General features: G+C 36.5%; 3 protein-coding genes across 7 annotated transcripts in view; 1 reads left to right on the plus strand and 2 right to left on the minus strand.

Moving 5' to 3' along the window:
* The window catches only part of LOC110828086 (homeobox protein unc-42), a 91,832-nt gene extending 78,326 nt beyond the window's left edge, over positions 1–13,506 (minus strand). For both annotated transcript variants that reach the window (XM_022060413.2, XM_022060412.2), the window contains exons 1-2: positions 13,478–13,506; positions 9,489–9,596 (exon numbers count right to left, since the gene is read on the minus strand). The gene's annotated coding sequence lies outside the window, so the exon portion shown is untranslated. The remainder of the gene's footprint in view (positions 1–9,488; positions 9,597–13,477) is intronic.
* On the plus strand, positions 4,606–13,805 carry LOC110828087 (multiple coagulation factor deficiency protein 2 homolog). 3 transcript variants are annotated; one of them, XM_022060415.2, is made up of 7 exons: positions 4,620–4,705; positions 8,674–8,779; positions 9,917–10,183; positions 10,828–10,914; positions 11,763–11,947; positions 12,565–12,713; positions 13,587–13,805. In XM_022060415.2, exons 3-6 carry the CDS (start codon positions 9,984–9,986, stop codon positions 12,687–12,689), a joined length of 597 nt encoding a protein of 198 aa, XP_021916107.1. In that variant the 5' UTR covers positions 4,620–4,705; positions 8,674–8,779; positions 9,917–9,983; the 3' UTR covers positions 12,690–12,713; positions 13,587–13,805. The 3 variants fall into 3 exon arrangements, with proteins under 3 accessions (XP_021916106.1, XP_021916107.1, XP_021916109.1); XM_022060414.2 differs by lacking the exon at positions 8,674–8,779 and having other exon boundaries at positions 4,606–4,705; XM_022060417.1 differs by lacking the exon at positions 8,674–8,779 and having other exon boundaries at positions 4,638–4,734.
* Positions 13,411–21,219, minus strand: NO66 (Bifunctional lysine-specific demethylase and histidyl-hydroxylase NO66). Of its 2 annotated transcripts, none has more exons than XM_022060410.2 (7): positions 21,135–21,219; positions 18,373–19,004; positions 16,602–17,244; positions 15,907–16,153; positions 14,977–15,097; positions 14,062–14,248; positions 13,411–13,604 (listed from the first exon to the last, which is right to left on the minus strand). In XM_022060410.2, exons 2-7 carry the CDS (start codon positions 19,002–19,004, stop codon positions 13,527–13,529), a joined length of 1,908 nt encoding a protein of 635 aa, XP_021916102.1. In that variant the 5' UTR covers positions 21,135–21,219; the 3' UTR covers positions 13,411–13,526. The 2 variants fall into 2 exon arrangements, with proteins under 2 accessions (XP_021916102.1, XP_021916101.1); XM_022060409.2 differs by lacking the exon at positions 21,135–21,219 and adding an exon at positions 20,482–21,067.
* Positions 21,220–21,794: the final 575 nt, after the last annotated feature.

Genomic DNA, 21,794 nt, shown 5'->3' on the forward strand with positions numbered 1-21,794 from the left:
TTGAAAAGCTCACTCAGCTAGTCATGAAATTCCCAGTCTTATATAAAACCCAAAGGTTAAGTAGCGTGTTCGCCCGCCAACGGTTCATATCCTAAGTTAGATTAATCCAGTCCACAACCTTCCACCCTATTCCTTTCATTTTAATATTATTTTCCATCTACGCCTAGAATGAGCCGGGATAGCTCAGTTAGTATAGTGACTAGCTACGGGCTGGACGACCGGGGTTCGATCCCCGACGGGAGCAGAGGATTTTTCCTCTAGCCTCTGCGTCCAGACCGGCTCTGGGGCCCACCCAGCCTCCTCTACAATGAGTACCGGGGTCCTTTCCCGGGGGTAAAGCCGGCCGGGGCGTGATTCTGACCACTCACCCCCATCTAGTGCCGAGGTCAAGGAAGAGAGGAGCTATACCTCCACTCCCCCCAAGCGCCTACATGGCGTATAGCGGGACAAACTTTACTTTTACTTTACTTTTATCTACGCCTAGATCTTCCGAGAGGTTTTCTTAGCTTCAATCAACATTCTGCTTGCTACGTCCACTGACTATCTCATCCGCTTTGATCTGATCATTCCAATAATATCTGGTGAACAGTACGAATTATTACGTTCCTCATCATGCACTTTTCTACATTCTCCTGTAATTGTATTCCAAATAAGTAAAAATATTATCATCACTCTGTTCTAAGATTAAGTATGACTAATAAAAAATGATTTGTTATGATAATTTCTGAAAAATGTAAATAGAAGTAGTCATTTGAATTAATGAATCGAAAAAGTGGGGATTTATTGACCAGCTGAGCGACCATTAGCTTCTCAAGGACTGTTCCATTGAATCAGCTAGCGGATATGGACTAACATTCGTTTGTAGAAAAATGGAAAAAGCGCTAAACAGATCCCCATTTGTCGCAAAGAAAACCTAGGACATAGTATGAATAATACCGGAAAAGAATTTCGTAATAATAGCAAAAAAGAAAGAAAACATTAATAATAAGAATAAGATAATAAAATGCATGCTACTATTATTTCAGAATTTTTTATCTTGTAGCATTATTACACAGCAAAGCTAAATACTTTGAATGCGGTCTACTATATGACGGAATAACTTGATCACTTAATTGAGAAAATATATCACATGAAATATCTACTTTCTTTGGAAGAAACTGTACTTATAACAGAATCCTGTTTTTATACTGCCTGAGCTACATTCTCTTCAATAGCAGTGAGCTATATTAGTACCGTTAAAGTAATAACTTCTTTTGATTCTGAAGTATAATTTAATTTCTGTTTACGCCATCTATTTGGTACTTGCAAGACGTATCACCAGGAGACGTCACGACTTAAAACAACTGATACAAAATACATGTGACGTCACATCCTTTCGTTTTTATAACTTGACCTAAATGCTAAGTACAACAGCTATAATTTAATGGTTGTTTCTTGTAGTGCGTGTGCAAGGTAAGAGATTAAATAGCATTGTAATTTCATTACGTTTTATGAGATTTATTAAAGATGTACGAAGAAGATTATTAAAGGGCGATGTAAATACAGTTTATTTTTAAAAACATGGGCAAACTGTATATGAAAATACCTATTCAGTAGCCCTCAACGTACGGCATCAACATGAAACACGAAGCTCCACGGTTCGTTGTTTTGCTATAGGATCCACGAGGACCTAAACTTCCATGCTATAACTCACAACCTGTTGGGAGGTGGGGATTGTTGATGGATTCAAATAGGATCAGGACCTTCGTACAACGTCGGTCGGTCACATCAGGGGCTTCTTGTACTCCACATCACCCTCCTCGTGGGAGAGATGCTCTCTTATTAGATTCTCCACCCCTCTCCTCTCTTCTAAGGAGACCTTAGACAATGTTACAAACATCGGATACAGCAATGTTTAAAATATTTTAACATACTACTGTTACCGGCATGTTCATTTATTAGTGTTTCGAAATCACTTTTAACCCGAGGCACACCCTAATTTGTCAAAGATACATGACGGCACACCGAAAATTTTTGCCTCACGTAAAGAATGTACGAAATTGTACATGGCTATAAACATGTATCCACATATAAATCCTATATGAATGCAGACATATGAAAATAAAACATAATACATGTTGAATAAAACCATCGATGATGAATCTGTGTGTGTGTTACTCATTTTAATTACGCATTAATATACAATTTCTTATAACAATTCGCGGCAAATCTCTCAGGAACACACCAGTTGCAGAATATTGATTTCTTAATCACACTAATTTAAATCCAGTGTTTTTTGGCGTTATAATACCACGTTTTTACGGTCTCTATAAGAACAACATTATTCCTGAAAATAGACAAATCGGATTCAGATTTCAGGTGAAAGACGACTGTACTCATGCCAATACGATAGATACGATAGATCGTAGATACGATATTAACTTTTAAAATTCCGTCTAAGTGGTGTATAAATTTTCGCTGCACTTTCAAACGTAAAAAAACAGGAGTACTGTGGGTAATCATCGAAGTAGCCGCGAGTCTCCGTTACATAATTCAACCTTGCTGATTACCATCTCAAATAAAAATCGGAAATAGCAAATAAAATCGACAGTGAAGTTATTGTAAGATCGATTAACAGTAACAGACATCTGGCGCAAATAATTTTGATTAATGGAAGACAGAGAAAAACCACGTATGAACAAATACAAAGTGATAACGAATGACTGGAATAACACCAAACATCACCTTCGGTTTTGGTCTTAGAATATTACAAGCGCGTAAAAACTGTCAAGTCAAACGAGATTTTACAGAAAACCAGTATAAAGTCTACAACTGTTCGCCATTTTAAAACCCAGTAAGAAGGAAATACAAGGAAGCTTTGGGCTAAATGGAAAAAACTCCTACGTCCAGAAATTAGTCTAATTGTGATAACATTGTTACACGTGTTGCTTCACATAATGCATTGAATTATGGACAATGGTGAATACGACTTATTTTTTCTTTTCTTTTTTTTGGAGTTAACGAGTTTATCTTGTAAGACCACGATATGCCGTCAGGAATTCCGATCACAGAATTTTATACTTGAATAAATATGTTACATGTGACACTGGGATTCCATAATTATTGTCTGTGGGCTTATCATCGGCACAGTTATCGCAGGAGAAGAACATCAGCATTGTATCCGACTCTTGGTCGAATCAATAAAACACCGCCAGGATCACTTGCCACTACACCAGCTTCGCGTTGTCATGACTACAGGAGCAAACCCTGCTTCCGCGCCAACCTTCCCATCCGAAGCTACTCTTGCTACCAACCGCCAGCCCGACTACTCACAGCGTACATTTTGCATTCTTCTTCTTCTTCTTCCTCCTTAATTCCACATGAATTGTTAAAATACTGCCATCCAGGAGGGGTATTAAAACACACATTTAGGTCTCGGTTCGCTTGGTTGTTGGCTCAAATACGACTGCAGCATAGGTTCATAAGTTTTGGTGTTCTGGGTTGCGACACCGTGTAGTCATATAGACAGTTACCAAAGTTTCACAGTAACCTCCTGCTTCCATCTTCATACGCCCTGAAAATGAAGGCTGCTGGTTCCCAGAAATGTTGGTAACTACATACATAACTACTCGCAAAACACAAGATCATAAGCTAAAATTTCACTTCCGTGAAAATCAAAACTCTCATAAAAAATTTAAAAATAGTAAAAATTAATATATACATTTTCTGTGTAATGTATCAACCAAACCGAATAAATATGTCTGTACACAATTTCAACGAGTTTCATTCAAATTTATATAATTTTTGCCAAAACCGTAATATTTTGTACCATTCCGTATATTTGCCTTTCACCATCACTAACCATCGCATTCGGGTAGTAAAGATTCCTGCTTCATGTTCGGGAGATCGACGTTTAAAATCTCGCCCCACGGGTCAACTACCCTGACAGATTTCTCGTGGTTTCCCTCAGCGAATCTCGAAACGAATCTTCAAAAAGTCACAACCACTTTCTAAACGTCTATGCACATGTAACTCACAATTTTCCATTCTCTTTGGAATATATAAAACATCTCCGTTTCAAACACGGCAATTAAATAAGTTAATAACAAACCTTACAATCTCCTTGCCAAAAGCCAGAGCTGTCTGACATCTGACATATCTCAGCCTATCTTAGAACCTTGTATCCAGGAACCACTTAACACGTGGTTGAGATTTCAGGTTCTCACGGCGGAAAATATGAATGACTTCCTGTCTTTTGAAATGTTGCGCCGTGTAGTCTGATAGAAGTTTATCTACATTTCAGAGGTGCCTGCTGCCTCCACTATCATAATTGTGGGTAAATTTCTACCAGACTACATGGCTCTATATCACAGAAAACAGTTAGATCCATTGAACACGTGGGTCCGTTTAGAACTTCGTTACGGAAAACGGATCAAAATCACGAGCATATGCAGCGCGTGTGTCAATGAGTATCGAAACATATCCTGGTGGGTTATTGTAAGTCAAAATATGTTAACCTCAAGGAGTTGTAAGGTAATTTTATGGTATTACTAAACTCTGAGCATGGCAGCTCCATACAGCGGCTGCACGGGGCATCACTTGCACTGAGATTCCCTGATACTGCGCACACTGATGATGCCTGCCGTCCATTCTCACATTGGCGAGATATCGACGTACTGTTATCACCGGTTTGGTCTGCAGTTTGATCTTTATATATTTATTTACAGTAAGTTATCAAGCTTTTCCATTACACAGGTAGTACGTCATATTATTTATTGAGATACTTACATAATATCGTGTGATTTCTTGACATATTTCCGTATATGTTTTGTTTGAGCTTGTCATAAAATGTAGGCTTACTTATAATCAGAACAATAATTTATTTTAAATATTTTATTCAACACCACAATTCGTAGGCGAGTATTTTTTAACTTTATCGCTGGTATTGCAAAAGGCCATGGAAGTGTTTCTACTTGTGCGTGTTACTGGGTCTATAATTATTTTGATATTAAATATGGCTACTTTATACTCGTTATGTCGCCGAATAGTCTTGAAGGTAGTTATTAACGTTTCGGATGAACCAATCGCTTCCATCCTCAGAACAGAAGATAATATAAAAATTGGTAACCATTTACAAGACTAAAGGCATCAAACACAGAAGACCGCAATCCAAATATTCACTGTCATGAAAACAACAAATTTGGCATTCGCTGTAGTTCAAACTTCCGTGCGAAATTATCTCAACAAAAATATGTCTCTCATCTATACACGTCTTAATATTGCATGCCTGAGTCATTTCGCATTTTTTTCAAAAAAAAAAAATTGTATGTGTATGTTATTCCATTAGAACTCGATTTTGTAAATTTACTACCTAACGAATCTTTGAAAAAAAAAAATGTTTTCACTGTTGGACTTTCTATGACACCAAGCGAATTACCAGTATAGAAACGTATTTGTTATTTTGAGTTTAGAGGGAATTTCTAAACTTCTTTTAATAAATGCTCGAATATCCTGTTACTTCAAGAAGACTGCGACGAGAACGACATTATCACAAACAGACATGTTCCACACACATTCGTTTTCGTCGGTATTTCACGACCATAAGTACGTAAAGAACATGTTAGATGAAGAACGTTTAAATAACCTACATCTGCCTTATTAACAACTCACAATACTTTTTGAAACGTATCTTAATATAACCAATTTTTATCAAAATATTTATCAATAAATATTCAGTCTTCATATAAAGTGGTAATGAATGTTGTACTAGATTTCGTCAAAACGTTTTAGTAATGTTAGTACTGTTCAGAAAATGCAGCTAGACGCCGTTACACATTGTTCGTTTCAGTCATGATTTGTCACAGCAAAATTCCAGGCCTCACATCATCATCGTTGTGACTCGAGAAAATCTGTACGTCGTGAAAACTACGTATGAACTCCATGGAGCAGAGCCCATCTTGAGAAGCTTAGGTTATAACCGCTCAGTTAGTCAATAATTACCTAAAACCCAAACGTTCACTGGCATATTCAAACAGCAAGCCACGACCCCTATCTTGAGTCAGACCAATCCTGTCTACACCCTCAAATCCCATTTCACTAAGATTCGTTTTAATATTATCCTCCAATATTTGTCTATATCTTCCAAGTAATCTCTTCCCCCAGGCTTACCAACCAAAATTCTATACACATTTTTAATCTACCCATACTTCCTACATGCTCCACCAATCACATTATTTTTTACTATATCATCGTAATAATATTTGGTGAAGAGGTAAAATTATTAAATTCCTCGCTGTACAATTTGCTACAACCTCCTACCATTTCACCCTTCTTAGATCCAAACATTTTCTTCAGTACCCTGTTCTCAAACACCCTCAACATGTGATCTTCCCTTAATGTGAGAGACCAAGTTTCACACCCGTACAAAACAACAGATAAAGTTACAGATTTATACATTTTAATATCAAAATTTGTACATTTCAGACAGGGAGGCAAAAAGGCTCTGAAGTGCATTACCGTGTCTGAAATTTTCTTCAATTTTCTGCATGCAAGTAAAATAAAATCTTCATCGTAAACAACCATTCTCTCATTTCATTAGGCAATATGCAGTACCTGCAGTTTATATAACGTCGCTAAATAACCTACGAATTAACCACATCTATTATCTTCTGTAGTAAACCGAACCAGCTAGGGGAATATACTGTAATAGGGAAACACACATGTCAAGAGCTGCTAAAAGTCGGAATTAGACACACCAAATTCCCATTTATTGCAGTATTATGTCAACTAGGAACAATGTTATTGTCATGAGAGACAGGAACTCTACTGCTACAAAGTATTTGTCTGCAGTGTCCCCACTCCGTCAGTTATCATCTGTCCTCTCAACGCAGGCGACGAAAATGTGCAAGAGCAAACATATGGGCGAGTATTGGCTAGGGACTTATTGTCAGTCATCGACTCGGCTGGAGTCTATCCGAGACCTATCCATATGGCACTCAGTCCATTGTTGAGTACAGGGGCGGATTGGGGGGTGAGACATGACATTTTCTCTGCTAATAACTGAATTTCAAATTAAATGAACATTTTGTTCATACAATTTCCTTCTTACTTGATGTTATCCACCGCAAGAAAACGGAATTGTGTTCATAATTCTGTCTTATATAATATCCTATAACGCTATATAATAATTAAAAAATAGCATAAACAAAACTTATTCATTACATTCATAAAAGGAATACTTCCCGGTGACTGATCGACCGGAGAGAAATGCTGATCCCTACCCCATGCCAAACTGTAGAATACGTGACGATCTGTCTCCATTTCACCTGTAGACCTTCCTTGACAGATGTCTTTTCCATCCGCATCTAACCGCTTTGAACTTAATAGTACGATATATTATTTTTAGTAGATAATATTAATAACATGCAGAAGTCTGCAACTGGACCCTGTCACAAGGCAGATGAATTCAGTCCACACACTCGAAACCTACTCCTTTGAAATCCATCATTCCATCTACTGTTAGTTCAAGATTCAATACTAAAATTCTCTACGACTGTATGATCGTCGAATTTGTGCTCTGTAACCTACCCATATAATTAACCATAATTTGATCACTGTAATTAATATTTATCAAAGATTACAAATTAGGACATTCTTAATTACGTAATTTTTTCCGTCCAAATATTATCTTAAAAACCGTGTTCCAAAGTGACGTAAATTTCAGCTGTTCCCTTACGATAATAAACCAAGTTTTGCCATCTAAAAAACGGGTAAACTTAGAGTTTTATCTCTGAAAACTGAAGATAAAACATTTTGCATTCTACGAATTTAATCTGTTCTTAACTTGTAGTGAATGCAATTTTTATTTGTTACTGTTGTCCAAAAATAAAAAATAAACAAATAAATAAAATCTTCCACATTACTACACAATATTAATAAAGTTTCTCAAAAATGTAACTAGGGGCTAAGAAATACGAGCATTGATGTCGCTAAGTAAACTATCCGTAAAATAATACTAATGAGGCAATATACGTAAACGATGCGTGTAGAGAGATCCTACAAACCCAAAATATTGAAGCATTGCGTTTTCCTTAATTTACTACTGTATTCAAAATGTAACAACAGAACTGGGGAGGGGGGGGTGAAATTTTACCTCTCCATACATCCATCCCACTCGTGTCCCATTTTCAATAATGGTGTTTGAATAAAGTAGGGAACTTTGATGATGACAAGTGTGTCCGGGGGATAATAGAACGCATATACACTGAAGCTACAAATCCATTCTCTACCACCCCATTGAGCGCATTAGGGGGTTTTAGGGCTGGGGTCGGCAATTACACATTCATAGTCCACCAAACATCAGCTACAGTAGACGGAGGGTGGAATGTGGTATGGGGGAGTGCTGAAATTCTCTAAGGGATGAGGGCTCTTGTTCACAACCCTCAAGGGAAGCATCATTATCAATGACGTTTCAATGTTCCGAAAACCAAGGTGATAAAATCGCCACCAATCCTAAGTAAACCATGCTACTCTACCCTTGCTAATCCCTGAATGTGTAGCTTTAGACGAGCAATGCAGACGCTTTCATGTACGTGGACTGAACCAGAAACACAGAACGATTTAATCAGGGTGTAGCATTTCATTGGTTGCAAATTATAGCTTCGTACTGCAACCGAACTCGTGGTTTTGTTTCAGCTTCGGGGTCCCGAGTTCAGCACAACCTGATACTGATTATGTTAATCGGAAACATTCAGATTATCCCAGTTTCGAAGAAAATAACAAAACTGTGTCGAAAACAAAGGTAACGATCACGTTCTTTCGAGCCATCTTAATAACCGAAAATAATTAATATATTTTTCTTTAATAAAAATCTCAAACATGGCCACTCAGCGAAATGTTTATAGTTTACGTAACAGCTTTCTGTTGGTCGTCATCTAAACTAGTGTGCATTATACACAGGAATATGTCACCGAATTGTAAATTATCCAATTAAAACTCCTGATAACTTCTTCATATTAATTGAAAAGCACAAAGGAGAGTAGCCGCCCCCTTACTTAGAACCTCGTTTCTCGTATAGAAGAGGTAAGAAAGTAAAAAAACAGCAGATAAACTCGATATTTTATAACCGAACACGCATAAATACGTGGCCCTCCTCACTCCGGCAAGCACACGTAAACATATGTAGTGTTCCTTGAAAAAAATTACTCCCAAACTCAAGAATAAATCATTAAATGTATTTGTCATCCACTGAATCTCCAGGCGAATGCGAGAATTAACTTAAAATATATCACGTTTCTCTGTGTCATCAAATAGTCACCTTTCATGATCATCTTCCTACCTCATTTAACGCTATATAGTCTATAACCTGCGCAGCTGAAATACAAAATCCTTAAACATAAAATCCTTAGATAGTCTAAGAATAAATCGGAAACTGCATATGAACTTCACATTCTTGATCAACCGTCTGTCAGAAACAGAATTAGTAGCAACATTTAAAAAGTCATCCTTACCTTAATGTAGTCCTTGTATCTCAGCGCCACCACAATGCGAATCAATGCTAAGTTCCGTATGATCTTGATGGAAGTGAGAAGCCGGCTTCACGCTCCGGCTGAATTACCCTGAAGTAAATAACAGCCGACAAAGTCGTTACAATCACAGGCAACTTTTCATTTCATGATTAAACATAAAATTTATCATACACACGCATAGCTGCCTTTCTCCGCATAATAATGCAATAAGTCGTAGGTAAACTCTACAAAGCAGAGTCCTTCATAAAGATAATATTCTCTAAGCCAGTCAATAAACTTTCTCGCCATTTAGTCCTGTCCTGATCCAGTCCGCACTCTTTATCTTTACCATTTATTTTAATATTATCGTAACGAATTTTAAACTGACAAATTCTCCCTTTTCTTTACATCGCTATTTTAATTTCTTTCAGCTTGCTTTAATAACTAAAGACTTTCCCGAAACCACTGCAGAAGTCTATAGGAGTTTATGGAAACAGAATGTTTCTTGGAGCTGTAGTCATGTTTTATATTGCATCTCTCATGGAAGAGCCATCTGTTGGACATCAGCATAGCATGAGGGGACCTCATCACCCCAGAGGGAAGGTTGTAGCACACCATCACTACAGCCCTCATCGCCATGAAGCAAATATGGAAGTCCCCAAGTTAACTCAGGACACAGATCTTCTGCATGATACCGTGTAAGTAAAGACAAGGATGAAACATCAAAAGTTATTAATGAATAAAATATCATACTTATGTATAAAAATGCATAGAGGAGTATAATATTAAAACTGGTCTGACATAATTGTGGACTGAATTCTTCACGCTCGTAATAGGGATAAGCGGTATGATCTTATGAACAGGATCACGAAACTTTAGTTTAAGAAAACGTTGACACCTGAGAAGTTTCCAGCTTCTCAAGATGACCCTGCTCCAAGGAGTAAGTTTTCTTCGTTTTACATGTTCTTGAGTTAATCGTCCATACAGCATTCGGAATAGACATTGATGATCTCATGTACATACAAGATTAGCCTAACCTTTAAGAGCGAGACAACGCCACGACAAACTCCCAGGTACCCCCTGCAATAATCCAGTTATGCTTCCACACGAAACACACTAGTACAGGTGTTTGCCGTCTAATCACGGCGCTTGAAATTAAATAACATAATACGACGATTCAATTATCACATTATAATAAAACAAATTTTTACCAGGTTACTCACACACAAACTTGCTTACTCTCTTACTTTTAAGCTATTTATATTCAGCATTTTGCCAAACTGACATGTTAAAAATTCAACTGCAGACAGTTAATGGGCATGTTGATGTTATTTTGTCTCAGACACATTCAGGAGGATCTTGGGGAATGGGTATCCAAGGTGGATACTGACAACATGACACCGGAGGAGTTGGAATTTCATTACTTCAAGTAAGTGTATTTAATTATTAATTTTAATAAACGAATTACTACAAGACACTGATATGAAAATAGAATGCTTAACAATTCTAAATGTTTATAGTAACAGCAATTTAAATTAAACTTAGCATTAAACAGAAGTTTTTAAAATCTAACAAAAATAAAAACTATGAATTCAAATACATCTCACCATTATTTGACAAAACATAGCGACCAAGTGGCTAAATTCTGTATTTTGGACGTCCTACCCATCCTAAGGATTTTCTTGCTTTTACATAGTCCCTCCAGACAAAAGCCAGAGTACCTTAAATTAGGCCATGATAGCTTGCTTCCACATCATTTCTAATTAATTATTCACTATATTATTTCTCATTGGTGCAACGTTAAATAAACCATTGGGGTGGTATTAATCACAAGAAGCAGACCGTAGGTTAATGGACTCAACAGTTAGTATGAAAATTTTGGCAAAAGGGAATATTGGATGTCCGCACAAAAAGTTGATTGGTGAATTTTATTTTGATTCAGACTAGTACATCTACATTACATAAAGCCCAAACATTAATTTATTAAAAGTGCGTAACTGTAAAAACAACTGTTACGTCATATAACACACACACACACTATCAAGACCTGCCGAGTATATTTAAAATATTTTTAGCGTGATGAATATTTAATGATATATAATGTAATGTGAATTAATGATGTGGTAAATGTAGTGTGATTAGCTTGGTAGAACTGCATTTGCTTCTGCAATCAATGAATATCAAGGCTAATGATGGAAGCAACACTTTTATGTTGTATGTATACTTTGCCATTCTTGTTTTATTTTGATTATAATATTAAAATGGTGCTATATGCAGGCTGCACGATTTTGATAATAATACAAAGCTGGATGGGCTGGAGATCTTACAAGCAGTTCACCACACAATCCATTATAAAGAAGAAAAATCAGGAGGCGAGGAAATTTATAATCGTCAACAGCAGACAGAAACACAAACAGAAGAGAGTAAGAAATCGGACCAAGACGACTTCGACTATTTTGTTGGTAAGCGAGGAGCAATAAGATATATTGTGATATTTGGCATTAGTATAAAATTTCCTTCTTGACTGAATATCATAGACCATTTTATAAATTCTACATAAAATTCATTTCTCTATACTTTTTGTAAGCAATTATATATTTTGTGGTTTAATGGTTGTTACTCTTTATGATCCTGTGTCAATAAACACTAGCCATCTTTAGTTGTCCCACACCGAAAGCTGTTACTGTCAATCTAAAGTCGAAAAGCTTGCGAACTTTTATATCAAAAAAACTCTCTGTACTTCTTTGTCAATGCTACGGGCTGGACGACCGGGGTTCGATCCCTGACGGGGGCAGAGGATATTTTTCCTCTAGCCTCTGCGTCCAGACCGGCTCTGGGGCCCACCCAGCCTCCTATACAATGGGTACCGGGGTCCTTTCCCGGGGGGTAAAGCCGGCCGGGGCGTGATGCTGACCACTCACCCCCATCTAGTGCCGAGGTCAAGGAAGAGAGGAGCTATACCTCCACTCACCCCAAGCGGGACGTAGAGTAACTTTACTTTACTTTTACTTCTTTGTCAATATACTGCATCCTACTTTCTCATGAAAACTGAATAAAGGTTATTTATTCTCTCGCCTAGAACTGATAGACCAAGTACTGGAAGAAGATGATCTTGATAAAGACGGCTACCTCAGTTATATTGAATATGTCATGGGTCGACAGAAGAATGAACATAATATACAATCAGAATACAATAAGCCATGATGCTGTATGTACTCTTTTGGAATGGTAAGTACATCATGTACATATTCACTGCCAAAGGTTCAATAATTACGTATACAAAGACACTTTAAATGCCTGTATTAACTGATGTAGTGCACTCACAGTTCTGGTTTCGACATCAAAATATTAAATAAGCACGGGTGGATCAAATTTGGCTCAGAATTGTCATTTCTCACAAACAACGTGGATAAATGCCATTTTGTACCATATTTCACACAATGCCATACACCCCCAAATAAGGTATATACCTCAACTTGTTATAAGAAATAAAAAAAAATTATTTGAATTAAACAATGCAAAGAACCAAAAAGGAATAAATTATATTGATGTCCCATGTCAGAAATCTATACAGGTAAATATGATGGCTGATAAAACTGCAACAGTGTAAAAAAGTAATAAAAATACAATACAGTTACCAGCACACTACACTCTGTCCGAGTTAGTATATGAAAATTTATTTATTTACTTAATGAACTTAAACTATAGCATCATATGAGGAGATGATTGGTAAGTATTGAACTGTAAAGGACATGGAACCGGTCATGGCCTAATTTAGGGCTCTATCCCAGCATTTGCCTAGAAAGACTGAGTAAAACCATGAAAAGCCTCAGTCAGATATCTGGTGTCCAAGCTGAGCAAACTGGGAAAGAATGAAAAAGTGTAAAGGATGTGATGGATCATATTCAATAACTAAATCACACTGTAATATTTACGTACTTTATGTGTGATACAAGTCATACATTAAGCATCGTTCTTCAGATGATAATTACCTATTTCACTGTTGACATCCACATACAAGAACAATGATGGAACATCATATTAACAATCAATTACTGGTTTCAGAATTCCATCAGTTAACAGAAGTCCTCTTTCCCACAGGTCACCAATGATCTGCACCTGAAGAAGCAAATCCAATAAATCGCATAAGAAAGAGTCCTGATAGACTCACACATGTGACAGCTGCATTACTTTTGCTTACTTACTTGGAGGAAAACATGGTTGTATTAATAAAACTGCTGTAAGTTATCAAATAGTAATGTCCAAATTATATTACTGTACTATCAATAATAAAAATGTCTTCATGTGTCTTCCACAGAACCAGCTTTTTTCTATTTCTGGAATATACGAGGGACAGTCAAAAAGTTCCTGGAATTGTGGTATAGCACTGTAATGGTATGACATATGCAGCAAGCACATTCAGTTCTCTTCATACTCGCCCCATGCCAACCTCAAATCTCACTTATGATCTCATACTTATCTTTCCATATAATACAGAAAAACAAATTAACATTTCCCAGTGGGTGCGAAGCTTAAGAATGGAACACAACGAACTACACAGAGAAAACAAAGTTACCTTTTGCTCTTCTGACTCCAAAGGCAATTCTGAGACTTTAATAAATTCAGGATAAGAACAGATAAGATGTTCTACAGCTGGGGCAAGTTCAAAAGCAATCTCAAGGTATTGTGGTTCCTCCCCATGATATTCAAGTGAATTATCAATACTGTGGTATATCCGGACAGAATCTTCTTCAGAGACCAACCTGCATAACAAATCAAGGTTATAATTTAAATATTGTTTGCTAGATCTGTATTTCTAATGCAGAACTGTGGAACTGTCCTGCTTTTGTAAAATGAATAACATAGATTACAGAGAAAACTAGTTAACCTGCCCTAATAGAATGGACAGTGACAGATTCCCAAAACAAACTAACAAACTAAAGCGATAGCAAGATATACAAACATCATTCAATAAATTGTCCTATAATACATCTGTATCAGAAGACAGCAAAGTCTTCAATTCCTCCATTAATTACAGCTTTGCAATATGCAATTTTTAATTTTCTTAATCACTGCATAGCAAAGAAACATTCTGCAGGCAATTACACGAAGGAAAGCCAACTGGCTGGGACATATTATGAGAAGGAATGGGTTACTGAGTGATATCATCGAAGGCCAGGTTGAAGGAAAGCGAGGACTGGGAAGAAGACTGATACAGCTAACCGACGACCTTAAACAAGGAAAGAAGATGACGTTCCAGGAATTAAAGCAAGAAGCCGAGAATAGGGACAACTGGAGAGCTCTTTTTGGGCAGAGCAATGGACCTGTCGTAAGACAGAACACTTAATAATAATAATCACTGCATAAATGTCGTTATTACACATTCTTCATCCTTTGTCTGAAACTACGCAATATCCACACGCCATTTTAAACCCTTTACCTTTCCTGTCTTTATGAGGTATTTCAATGAATTGTAAGCGCATGACATTACCTGACAATATGAGCTCTTAGCAACTTTATTTTTGTTTCCAAAGTAATTTCACCACCACTGATAAGCTTTCCATTGGGCCCCATTCTGTGACCATCTCCAAAAGATGAACACTGCTTCTCTTCTGAAATATGAAATACCAGAGTTATGAAAAATGGGCAACAAACACATATTTTCATTCAATAATGTGACAGGACCCATATTTTTTCATGTTTACACAAACAAATAATAGCAAATTATATGTAACAATGTGAAATGCCTCGATACATGATACAATGCAAGCTTTATGCTGGCGCTGTTAAATTTTCAGATCTTTTTAGCTCTGATGTGCAACTGTTTTCAAGTTATACATCGCTACTAATATTAAATCATATTTTAGCCGATCTTGCTGAATGCTCTGGTCACTACTTTGAAATGTTTTACATGACAAAAACACTTAATTCCAAATATTGTCACACTGGAATGGACTACACACAGAAAACAATATGCCCAAAAATCTGTTAAAATGGCAGGTAAGCAAATACTCAGTACTCCAATTACATATTCTTACAAGCAGTACTATATGTAAGAAGTTCATGACAAATAAATTTAATAAATACCTATATAATATTGTTTGATGGTGGTGGGGCTTGAGTACCTCAGTGATCCCAAGAGCTATGCTGGTGATAGCATAGCTATGGGTAGGGCCCCCCCTAGCCAGATTGGTTGAGGGGGAGAGGTCAGACTAAGACAGGTATCCTGGTCCTCCAGGCTGGGGGTTGGTCGCAAAGCTAACAACCTTGCACCGTAAAAAGGAAAATGTTTCGAAACCTCAATCAAAGCCTCGGACAGAGGAGAATTGAGGAGGCCATGGACCGAATACGGACCAGAGAGCCATAGAAGAAGAAATAATACTTTATAACTTATTTTGTTTTAGCACAGTGTTTTTAGTACCTGCAGTTAGCACTGGTGGCAATGCATCATGAAGAAATTGTTTTCCCATCTGATCAACTGCTGCATCAATTGGTGCATAGTCAAACAGTTTCATTGTAAGAGATTTTATCTTATCAATGAAGTCTGTTCTTTGTGATGAAGATTCATGACTATGTGCAATGCCCATGAAGTTCAAATAATCTTGAGGCAACCCCCTCCGAAATTCAATATTCTCTTCCACCGCAATTCGTACAGCTGCAGTAACTACCTATAACATAACAGCCAACAATTAATTAACTTTAAAATTAAAACCAGAGTAAAGTGTATGTTGTCAATTGGACACACATTAGTTCTCTACTAGTAGCCTATTCTTCCCAGATGTTCTTAAAACTGACATTATTAATTAACTTTCTCACTCACTTCATGTAGCAGAGTCCTTTATGAAAAGTTTTAATTGCACTCTGCTACCAGCCCCTACCCTCAGCCAGACAAGTGGTCTCTTCAATTCAGATTTTCCAGCCAATATTTTGCGCAAATTTGTCATCTCTCCCATGAGTGCCACATGCCCCATCCTCAATTTCATCGCGTTAATAATATTTAATTTTGCATGCTCAAACTTCTTAAATAGGATTGATGACACTCATCTTTAAACTGGGGAAACAATGCAAATACGGGATGTGAAATGTTCACATACGTATTAACAAAATTCTACAAACCTTTTCCATTAAATCACCCCATGTGTTACGCTGATAGCATGACAGCGTAATGTGTAACGAGTGGCTTCCTGGTACAGCCCGACCCTGGTGAATTGTGCCTCGTGGAAAATACAACAAATCACCTGGCTGAAGAGTGAGTTCCATTATAGGTTTCCCTATTTCATCCTCAGTGAAGTTTCCACTCGAAAATCTTGGTAGAGTTGCAGATTCTGACTTTGGTGCATACAGTTTCCAGTGTTTCTGCCCTTCAACTTGCATAATAAAAGCTTCAATGTCATCATAATGTGGTGCAAAGCCTTGAGTGTCTGGAGGTGTCAAGTATATATTTGCTCCAACAGAACAACCAAAGTATTCTTGTAAAGAAGAATTTAAAAGAGCGAGTTTTGGAATATATGTCTGCGGATTAAGCAGACGAACACTGCAGCCATTCTTGTAATAATCCCACACAATGTTTGGCAGAGCACGGCCAACAGGATTATGAGTCTCTCTTTTACCATTAGAATATGATGTTACATCCAAATTCTTCGTAAACTGAACATTATTATTTCTCAACATTTTGTCTATATCTGATGTAGATACAACAGGCTTGTAGTACTCAGGAACACCACGCTTTACATGCACTGGTCTTTTCTCCCATGCATTGCTGCAAGAAAATTAACACACATTTGTATTATTAAGACAGTTACACAATGAATTCCCTTCAATTTCACAAAGTCTGTGGTTTAACCTTTATCATCTGTGCATCATGGCTTATGCAATGCAGTAGCATACTACTAATCTGTTAACCACAGACTTAAAGTACAGCTAGCAGCCCCATGGGATGAGTGTTTAAATATCCTATTCCAGTACAATAAAGGTCAGGAAACTGAGCAATATTTTCAACAATTGCCAGATATAATAATTTGAATTACTTTAATGTGGATATGTAACTACCTGAAACTACACACAAAGTAGAAGAATGGGGTACAAAGCCTGCTCTATAGTTATAACAGGATCAGGAATTGAGCACCAAAATCTCTTTCAAGATCAGTTGTCCTCATCTTAGCATTTCTGATAATGCCCTATATCAAAGAGCTGAAATAAAATCACGTCTATGCAGGCTCAACAATGGGATGCACATGAGCATCCTCTGTATAGGTCAAGCTATAGACACTTTGTGCTAATCTCCACAAGAAACATTCTGCAACTTGACAAGAATCAAGAAACTTAAGTTACTGATCACAGCTAACATTACAACACACCCAGTGTTTTATCTTTAAATTTTGTTGTTCCTTGTTCATATTACCAGTCAATGGGACATGCTGGTGTGTAACCTATTTGACCTCGCACTGGAGAAAATTGTCAGGGATGCCAATGTATGGACAAGGGGCATAATCTATAATAAGTCGACCCAGCTAATAACATACGTGAACAACAATGATATTGTGGGAAGAGTGAAGCATTTGTAAAATGGAGAAAGCTGCATCCCTTGTGGGACTGAAAGTAAATGAGGAGAAGATTAAATATTTGGTCATAATAAACAAGGAAAGAAGCATGAGAAACCTGTGAACAAACCTAACAATAGGTGATTATAGTTAGACACAAACAAATTCAGAAGTTACTTTCACAAATGAATATAACTGCATCACTAATCTTAAAAATAAATGAATTTTATGCCATGTGGACCCTTTCTGTGGTCTATTTCCCCTTTCAATTTTAATAAACTTGTATTTCAATCTCAAAGTGGTGTCCCTTTTAAAAAAAATGACCTGAAGTCACCAACACTACTTACTTGAAGAAATCTGCTGGAATAACTGGATTTATAAGCCAAGCAAATAATTTCCTGGCCTCATCTACACTGTTACCACTGTAGCTCTCATCTTCTTCACTCTCTTCCTCTTCAATTATGCAAACATCTGGACTCACAGACGAGTCATCTGAACTCGCTGTACCTTTCTTTTGCTTTGTTCCTTTTGTGGAATTTATTTTTGATTGAGTTCTGTTTGTTTTCCTTCCAGTTATATCCTCAAATATAATCTCCTCTTCCACTTCTTCACTTTCAGGATCCAATACAACAATTTTTCTCCTTTTTCCTTTTTTTGTATTCTCAATTAGTAGAACATCATTAGAATTCTCATCAACATCTATAATTTCAACACCAGAAGCCCTTTGTGGCTCACTAGTAACTGTAAAAGATAAATTGCTTCTTTTTTTCTTCTTCTTGTCTTTAATATTGTTACAAGAATTAGAAGCACTAGGCTCATTGTGGTCATTTAAAACTTCTTCAACATAAAATTCCTCTTCTTCTCGAAACATATCCTCAGATTCCTGTATACTGACTTTAGATTTCCTATTTCTTTTCTTTTTATTTTTCGAGGAACTGTAAACTGCAAATGCAGATATATCATCTTTGGAAGGAGACATCTGAAATCATCCATGAAAGTTTAATGATTAAACTAATATACAGCTTCTAAATTAATGGCAGTATGTAAAGTGTATTAATTTTATTAGAACATTAAAGGAAATTGTGTAAAAGGCAAAGAATTAGGCATATTTGCATTCAAGTTCTTTATGTGAGGCACCAAACATCGTGGTCAAATGGTTAACACTCCTGACTCATATTCAGGAGGTTCTGGGTTCAATCTTGGCCCAGAGACCAGTTATCTTGGTGGGGGGCGGGGGGGGGGGGTGTAGTTTTCTTCGGTCCCTCCATGCAAATTCCAGGATAGTACCTTAAATTTGGTCATGACCACTTCCTTCCATAGCTTTTCCAATTCATTATTAACTATCATCCTCTCATTCAACACTATACAGTTAAATAAACTATAAATAAATATTAATATGAGGCACAGGATGCTTAAAATATATTCACAGCAAACTTATAATTTAGAATATACAAGAAGAAATAAAATCTGAAATTCTTGTCCCTTGGATTTCATGGTGATTTTAAATTAGCATTTTGCTAGCATATATAATACTTTGTTGTAGAACAACATATGTGAATTTCCGAAATTAGTACTAAGTGTTCTTGATATGAACTGTACAAAATCATTGGGAATTTTAAAAAATGTGAACAGATAATAAAGGAAAGACTACATGGTACTTACTTATGGTTTATTTAACAATACTTTCAATATACCATATTAAATAATATAAAATGAAAAGATGAGTAGCAAATAATAAGCTGGAAAAAATGTGGAAGAACATGGTTGTGGCATAACTAGCATGATCCAGCTAGCAGTATGCAGGCCACATAGTCCTAGACCTCTTGTAACCAGGTCCATAAAATTACGTTACTTTGTTACTAGTTATTACAAGCTAATTTATTTTCTTTGCTCCAAAGGATTCTTCTTCTTCTTCGAGTGCCTTCTCCACTAGCGAAGGTTAGCGATCACATCACTAAACTTTTCACGATCCTGTGCGAGATGGAACAAGGCAGAAATATTTCTTATCTGCTGCTTTGCATACAACTGCCATGCACACTACTGACTTTAAAAACCCTCAATAAAATGTATGATTTACAGGTAAATACTGTTAGATACAAGCTGTTGCAGGAACAAATATTTAATTCCATATTAATTTGTATACATTTCAATACAATTTATATTAAGCACATACTGAGGACATAATGTCAGAAGGGATTTCTTGGCTCTTGGGTTCAATGGGAAAACTATTCCTGTTCTGACAGAAGAAAAGAGTTATACTACCCCACTTTAAGATACTGACCTGGCATTTGGCTTGAGGGACTGGGTAAAACTAAAAAGCTGTCAAGTGCATAAAGTGGGTACTAGCATGCAGTGACAAAACACAGAAACCTGAGACATAATTTCTACATTTACTCCAACAACTTTAGTCTACTTCAGAATCTTCTGGACCTAAATTCTGCAATGTGTTTACTTACCTGATATTAATATTTTGTTCAATAATCACATGTTTATAAATTTCATAACACTGCATAAAAAATACGGTTTAGATTCAAAATATGTTCGCACAATTGCAATTTACTACTTCCTTGAGATCACTTCAGCAGTAGTTACAGAATTAAACCAACTTTTCTGTTGTCAAAAAACAACACAACTATTACTGGCAATCGGTCACACTGCATTTATTATTATTATTAATAATACACTTGCTACAATAAATGGCGTAACAAATAAGTAAATTTTGATTGCGTACTCGCCTAGACTTTCTTGCTTTAGGACGCACCTTGCATTAGTTTAAAAGAAAGCAACTAAAATGTGTTCTTAATTTGCGTATCATGTTAAATGCTACGAATACTAAACTTCCGCTAGTTATTTAAAACAAAACCGATGTAATAACACCAAAGCTTTCAGTTCCCTACAACGACACGAATTTTCGAAGCTGGTGCTACTAACAATTCACCGAACAATGTTATGTTCATTTTGAAAACACACTGACTTAACCATACACACACTAAAACTAGCGTAAAATGTTTAATTGGGGGAAATCTTTACTGGATATGGAAATAAACCATTTAAACAACAAATAATTTATTATATTAGTATAAAATAAAAGATGTTATCATGTGCTCACCTTTACATATAATCACCGATGACCAAATTTAATAATATTTTGAATTCTTTGGAAGAAGAGACATCTTCAAACCAGAGTATTTAACTACAATGGCATCGTTTATCTAACATACAGTAGATGTCGCAGAACCACTATTCGGCCAATGTAACTACATCGTTCACTTTATTCACAATAGATGTCGCTGACAGCAAAGTGACGTGAACGTGCACATGTTGGTAGAAAATTCTGGAATCCTTTCATGTCTACCATCGATGTATTTACACACTTCTTGGATAGATGGCATGACAGGATATCTTTTTGACACAAATGGAACCAGCTGCACAAATAGTGTTGATTGTCCCAATTTTCAATAAAACCAAATCTTTTCACATCTGAAAACTTAATTTGGCCTGTGTATTGTCTCATCAGAATAGTAGTAATTTTCTTTTCAGAATTCAGTAAATGTACTTATTTGCAAGGAATATGGCCTATACCAATGGGCTAATCGTACTCGGGCTGGTAATAACATTAAGAAATAATATTTATAAAATTCCCTAGTTTCTCGCGGCAGTAGTTGTTTTGTTATCGATAAAACACGGATTTATGCTTTGAGTTATATTTACTTCAATGTTAATGGTTTCTTACAGAAATGATTATGGCAGTCTAACGACTTTATTACGA

The sequence above is a fragment of the Zootermopsis nevadensis genome, unplaced genomic scaffold, assembly GCF_977971745.1.
Source record: "Zootermopsis nevadensis isolate Lab colony 2312 unplaced genomic scaffold, Znev_1.0 Znev_ptg000011l, whole genome shotgun sequence".
Classification (NCBI taxonomy): Eukaryota; Metazoa; Arthropoda; class Insecta; order Blattodea; family Termopsidae; genus Zootermopsis; species Zootermopsis nevadensis.

What these genes read in the sequence shown, in the direction of transcription:
- LOC110828087 (XM_022060414.2), top strand. Translation starts at nt 9,984, where the DNA reads ATGTTTCTTGGAGCTGTAGTCATGTTTTATATTGCATCTCTCATGGAA. An exon ending in GATCTTCTGCATGATACCGT is followed by an intron (nt 10,184 to 10,827) that starts GTAAGTAAAGAC and finishes ATTTTGTCTCAG; the next exon opens with ACACATTCAGGAGGATCTTG. An exon ending in TTGGAATTTCATTACTTCAA is followed by an intron (nt 10,915 to 11,762) that starts GTAAGTGTATTT and finishes TGCTATATGCAG; the next exon opens with GCTGCACGATTTTGATAATA.
- NO66 (XM_022060410.2), bottom strand. Translation starts at nt 19,004, where the DNA reads ATGTCTCCTTCCAAAGATGATATATCTGCATTTGCAGTTTACAGTTCC. An exon ending in ATTCCAGCAGATTTCTTCAA is followed by an intron (nt 17,245 to 18,372) that starts GTAAGTAGTGTT and finishes ATTTTCTTGCAG; the next exon opens with CAATGCATGGGAGAAAAGAC. An exon ending in TGGAGTCAGAAGAGCAAAAG is followed by an intron (nt 13,605 to 14,061) that starts GTAACTTTGTTT and finishes TTGCTTCTTCAG; the next exon opens with GTGCAGATCATTGGTGACCT.